Source organism: Mustela erminea, chromosome 12, assembly GCF_009829155.1.
Source record: "Mustela erminea isolate mMusErm1 chromosome 12, mMusErm1.Pri, whole genome shotgun sequence".
Classification (NCBI taxonomy): Eukaryota; Metazoa; Chordata; class Mammalia; order Carnivora; family Mustelidae; genus Mustela; species Mustela erminea.
The window spans coordinates 46625826-46632189 of NC_045625.1; the positions used below are offsets into that span (position 1 = coordinate 46625826).

General features: G+C 39.1%; 1 protein-coding gene across 1 annotated transcript; it reads right to left on the reverse strand.

The window, feature by feature from the left end:
* Positions 1-424: 424 nt before the first annotated feature.
* DMRTA1 (DMRT like family A1) lies at positions 425-5902 on the reverse strand. Its single transcript, XM_032308219.1, has 2 exons — positions 5051-5902; positions 425-1720 (listed from the first exon to the last, which is right to left on the reverse strand). Exons 1-2 carry the CDS (start codon positions 5691-5693, stop codon positions 873-875), a joined length of 1491 nt encoding a protein of 496 aa, XP_032164110.1. The 5' UTR covers positions 5694-5902; the 3' UTR covers positions 425-872.
* Between the last annotated feature and the right edge of the window lie 462 nt (positions 5903-6364).

Sequence of the window (6364 nt, forward strand, 5' to 3'; positions counted from 1 at the left end):
ACCCCCAGTAGGCGTTCACTTTATAATATGAAAGTTTCTGTGTAGCATGATTCAAAATGACTGTTTCAAAATAAGGTCAACTTATACTATTAGGAAACCATTCATTTCTAATTCCTACACTCTACCAGAACTTAGATGCAATTAGTGATAGTGGCCAGGAGATGGTGCCGTCTCATTTCCTAAAATACACTTCATAGGCTTTGTGTAATTTACAAAGTTCACTTTAAAAAGAAATGTTTTATTAATGGAATTTGTTATCAAAGTTGGTAGATATGAATGAAAAATAAGACATTCAGGAAAAAATAAGGAATTTAAATTTCACAAAAGTTTTACTTATTACTAATTATTTATATGTAAATAAAATGCTTTAAAATATTTTGAATAGTTTTTTTCTCTCCTGTGTACAAGGAACAGAAGGAAAGAAAAAGTTCAAAGTAATAGTCATTTGGAACTACCTCAACTTTTCAATTCTTCCTTTTAGCTCATTTTATATCCTGGGTTGCTTTACACTTAAAAATGTATTTTAAAACTATAAGCTCCATTTTTCAACAAAATATAAACAAGTATAGTTATAAAATAGGAATTCTACAAATGATATTTTAGGGAGAAAATTCATAAAAGTAAAAATATTTCCTGAAATGACTTTACTCAAGGCACATATAATGTTTAAATGCTTCTTTCACTTAGTAAATGCTAAAGAAGAATCTTGCGATCTCAAATCTATCATATTGGTTGTTAAAAAAAAAAAAACAGCATTTCTAAGGTCTAGTACACCATTCACATTAAATAGCGTACACATTAATAGGTGTGGGCGTGTGGGCTGAATTGCATGCTTCTAGAAATACTCCAAAAAGGGAGAATAGGAGGAAATACTACAGATTGTCCTGATTTGGCCTGGAATACAATCTGCCACCAGTTACTGATTCTTTACTGGGAATGTAGGAAGACTCCCTAATCATTCCTGAAAACGCATAATCCAAAGCTGGTCGAAAAGGCAACGCTGGTACCAACCCCGGAGTTAGGTAAGGAGACATAAAACCAGAGAGCCCTCTTCCTGGAGAGGAATATGCCAGCCGTAAAGGATTGATACCTAGTCTAGGATTTAAGCTGTAGAGACCTGAATCACCTCCATAAGAAGCAGAAACAGTCTGAAGAGGAGAGAAAGCTGATTTATTCCCTAGAGTTCCAAAACCAATTCCACCTAAACTAAAATTTGACGCTCTCTGAAAAGCTGTATTTTCCAGTTCTCCTGAGCTTGCTAGGTCCCTGGTGTCTGGTTGGTGTTCCTTCCCATTTAGGACCTGTTCAATGGCTTGAACCACATCCCCTTTGCAGAAGCGCAGAATGCCTTCCAGTCGGCTACGCCTATAACTTGGAAAAATCCTGGTAAGGATATCAAGAGGGTCTCTTGGTCTTGAGGACAGTGTGGGAAGGCTGGCTCTGGCAGCAATGAAGTCTTTGGCCCACTCACTTTCATTTCCTGATTCCAGATCAGATGATGACAGAGATCTGGGACTCTCTTCCCCTCCTGATAGCTCCCCAAGGTGAAGAGGCTGAATACTATCTTCCTTGTTTGAGCTTTCTGAAATAGATGGCCTGATGTTTTGTTTTCCAATGACACCATTAGACTTAGGAGATGATCCCAAAGTACACTGATGGGATTTAGAGACTGGCTCTTCTTGTCCACTCTGGCATGAGTCACATTTACTCTCTTTTAGTTCTGGGGGATAGAAAAGAAAAAAGAAATCAGATAGAGGAAAACTTTCCAAAACACAGAGTATACTGCCTACTTGAAAATAATGCTGGATAAAGTAATTCATTTACTAACTATATTAGTAATATTTATTTGCTGCAAGAAACTTTAATGAATAAGAATTTTAAAAGGTCATTCAGAAGTAAAGATACTGGAATAGTGGGGAAATGCTATTTACTAGGTTATTCCAAGGTCATAAAATTATATAATACACAAATGCTCTAGTTAATTTAGAAATTAGAAGATAAAAGTCTATTATTATCCCAAATATTAAAGTGAAACCAGTATCTCACATTATTTGCCCCATTTGGTGATTTGAGATTTTCTAAATTTTATCCAAATTTCATTGTTATCTCAGGGAGCTTTTTTTTCCCCCAAAATGACACTATGCAAAACAAACAAACAAACAAACAAACAAAAACAACCTAAGTAAAATGACTGTTTAGATAAGAAGTCAAATGAAGGAACAATCTCAGTATGAAAATGAACATTCTATTTAATAAATAATATTATATTTCAATGTTCTTTTTTTTTTTTAATGCTCACATGTCAGGTTCCAACTAAGTTACCTGAATAATGTGAAAAACAAAAAAAATTCTTGATTTCACTTCAAATCTAAACCAATAATGACCACTACTGTACCAATCTCATATCATACCAGAGCTCATATATATTGTTTTATGTTAGAGATAATAAAGACTTGGCATTTTTTAATAATTCCCTATGAAATGTGGACTTTCTTTTTCAATCCCTAGGAAGTATCCAAAAAAAAAACTTTACAGTCAAGTTGTTTCTAAAAGAAAATCATAAACTGCACTATTACACTATTGCAATCTGTACGTATCTTTAAAGCATCTAGTAAAAACAATGTATTGGTTATTTACTTCAAATCACAACTCCCTTCAAATACTAGGGGAAGTTTTTGAAAAATATTTTTACACAAAAATCTGATTTTATACCTCAACATGTTGAGCATATTAATAAAACACTACCATTTAAAATGCCTTTTGTAGTTTATGCAAGGAAAATAATAATGTATACATTCACTAAATAACTTTTATTTTGGTTCACATTTCCTCTTATTATATACGCCTATTCTACCTCTAGTTCCATTTAAAAAAAGTAAACTGTCAAGTAGGATACTCAGAGTATTTCTGTCAAGCTTTCTTTTTCTACAAATGTTATGAAGCCAACCAAAAAAATACTGCATAAAGCAGTGATTTGCATACATGATTTGGTTTCTCAAGAAGCACTCCTAAATTCTAAATAAGTATCTATACTATATATCTTTAATTTTAAAGTTAAAGTGTGTACAATTTAACACTTTGAGGGTTAAAAATTATGTCATTGTATCAAAGAGATGACAAAAGAAAAGATGTTGCTCCTGTAAGACTGCAAAGACTCTCTTGTATTTTCAACTTTAAAAGAAACAATGAAACTTTTCTAATGAAGTCTACCAAGTGGGGAGAGATTGGCTTTGGTCCATCATTACATTTTATTTCTAACTATGATCCACAAAATATACTCCCCCCCAACCAAACATGTAAGTTATCAAAACTTCATGTCTACAGCAATTAATGCACAAAACAATTTTTACTATTATACTGTTCTCACAGAGTACAATATGATGCAATGAAGTACTGATTGCATAAGACTAGAAAATAAGGTATCTTTAAGATACTGTGATATCATTTACACCATGTCTGTTTTCTAAGCTCCTATATCTGGTTCTATTTCTTTATTTTTATCATCATATATTTTGTCTTGTGTTGGATACATATAGTCTTCCTTCTTCTGTCTATAAGTTTTAAGTTTTTTCTGTATGCAGAAAAATCATATTCACCCCTGAATCATGGCTAGTCTTTGTCTAATGAGGTGAGTAAATTAAACAGACTACTGCAGTTCACAGATATTGGGTAAGAGGATGCAGTAAGGTCAGAAAAGCTACAGACATGGCTTTTCAAAAAAGTACGTCAACTGAGGCAAAGGATAAAATAAAATATCCGACCCTATAAAATGAACACTTTGGGTACCCCCCCAAAACATTTAAATTAAGGTCTAACAGAAAGTTATCAGCAAGATTTCACTGACAATTTAGTTTACAGAATTTTTATTTTTTATAGCAGTTATCATTTGCTTAATGACTTTGTCCTTCAGAATGCTTTGATTTTTCATGAGACATGTTTAATTTGTTCTGCAGATTAATCTGTTTTAATCTGCACTGAAAGGAACTAGAACGGGCAAAACAATGGCATAGATGAACACAAAATCATATATGCTTTATTTAAATACAGAGAGAGTCTTTTTCAAAAGTACATCCTGTGATCCAAAAAGATCTGCAATTTTCAGAATTTGGGGAAATTTTCTAATAACTTACTTTCCATTACCACAGAATTTCGTATGATACAACCTGTCTTGAATTTATACAAAAATACTGAAGTGACATTTACACTCCTAGTGTTACCTGTTGAGGGCTGAGAAATTCAATAAAATACAGTGAGATTTGCATCAGCAGGAAAAGTTAATTTGAGATAAAGCTAATAAAGAATGCTTATATCTTTTTTACATAACAAAAGGGATGAGGTGTTTTGCCTTCAAAAAATAAGAGGAAAAAAATTAAAACTCCTTGGGTAAGAAATCCCTAATACTGGACTTTGAAATTCTTCTTCCTATTGGTTTTACCAATCTGGAAAGCATAAATTTCTTTTCTAAGGAAAAGAGCTGAAACTTCAAATTTAGAGCTTTCTACACTTTTGGAGGCTAACAAACAGTCATGGGGTGGTGCTTAAAATATTTAAGGGAAGAAAAGGAGATGAAAAAAGGTTTGGTAGCTGCCAGCAAAGGTTTGCCCAAAAGATAAGGAACTGTAGTCTCAACCTTCAGTGACTTTCCCAGCAAGACTGGAAGTTTAACTCTGGTTTTATAGCTGAAAAGAGTATAGGGCAAGTCCAAAATCCAGCTTCTCTAACGCCTGCTTGAAGTTCTAACTCACCCAAAGTAATATCAACTTGTGTGCAAATTCTATTCCTAGCCTGAGTTGCTCATCTGATTACTCCCTCTTCACTTTTACATTATCTTATCCTACCACCTAATGGTACAGAAAGCCCCTCCAAGGTGATGTGTCTCTAACATCCTCATTAACATTCCTATTACAGAGCAGTTTCCCAGAATTTAAATGAGTGCTTCTTTTAAACAACTTTTCTTGCCCACTACCAAGGCACGGCTACTTGTTTCCAAGAGTCTCTCTCCCAAACAACCATTTTCCTTTGCAAAAGTGTAAATGAAAGACCAACTTACCTTGCTTTAGCTCCGCGTTATCTGGATGAACTACTTGGAAAGCAGGCGTCGCCAGACTAGCCTGCCTCAAGGCACTCAGTTCCATTGCGGTCACCGCCGCAGGGCCGCTGGAGGCCTGGGAATTCTCCATTCTGTTGCTGTTGCTTCCGGATGTCCGACCCCCCGGCCCGCAGGGACCAGGGTACAGGAGCCTCTGCAGCCCCCGGGCCTCACTCTCTTCCTGGGCCTGTTGCCGGCGCAGCGCCACCTGGGCAGCCATGACGCGCTGGCGCTCGGCGATCAGGGTGCACTTGGCACACGCGCAGTCCCGCCAGCGGCAGAAGCGTTTGTGGCCCTTGAGTGCCGACACGACGCCATGGTTGCGACAACGGGCGCATTTGGGTGTCCGCGGGTAGCCGCAGCTCACCGCACCCACACCCCTCTCCAGTCCCGGAGCCGACCGACAGCCTCCGCTTCCCGTGGCGGCTGCGGCTGCCCGCAGAAAGAGGCTGGGTGGCCTCAGGAAAGTTGGAGGAACTGGTATCCCCGAGGGTACTGGCAACGCCGAAGACGGGGTTGGAGGGGCAGCCGTCACCAGCCCCGGGGCCAAGTGGGGTCGGCCGCTGCCGCTGCGGTCTCTGCTGCCACACTGTGACTGCTCCATTTCCAAGTCTGGTGAGCAAAGTGCTCTGTCCACAGCCAACCCTGCCGGGAGCGGGGGCCGCAAGGACTGGCCGCGGTCCCGCTGCCTCCAACCCACAAGCCGACAAAGTTTGAGAGAATTCCCGCCGGGCTCTGGAGACTCTTAAGAGGCGCAGATGCCCGGTGAGCCTCAAGAGTCCCGGGGCGCTAAGTTAATGCCCCTATGCTCAGCGCGCTCAGCCCTCTGAGCGGGTGAACGGACGGCTGCAGAAGCTACCCCGCCCACCCCGGCAGAGTGCAGAAGCCCTGGGAGGGCGGGCCGGGTGGGGAGTGGGACCGCCTGGGAGGAGGGACGGTGGGGGACACAAGACACCGTCTTGATGGGCTGTTAAGGTCCATTCTCCAAAAAAGCCTTTTTCTCCCACTTGCCTCCCCATGAATTCCTCAACGTCTATTTTTGTGAAATAATCATGCCTTCTACCATGCCTCTTACCACCCTTCTTAAAGTAAGAAGATCGTAAGTTCTTTTCTCAGTCCCACACTTCTCCTAAGCAAGTTTGAAAATTTGGATGTGGACTTGTTTTTCCTTTTCCCTTTTCTTTTCCCGGGTGAGGTTTAAGGATGGTAGCATGTCCAATGTTAATGAGAAAGCACAGCCCAACAGATGGCAAATAATATGCACCTGAAAGATGC

What these genes read in the sequence shown, in the direction of transcription:
- DMRTA1 (XM_032308219.1), bottom strand. Translation starts at nt 5,693, where the DNA reads ATGGAGCAGTCACAGTGTGGCAGCAGAGACCGCAGCGGCAGCGGCCGA. An exon ending in TAACGCGGAGCTAAAGCAAG is followed by an intron (nt 1,721 to 5,050) that starts GTAAGTTGGTCT and finishes TCTATCCCCCAG; the next exon opens with AACTAAAAGAGAGTAAATGT.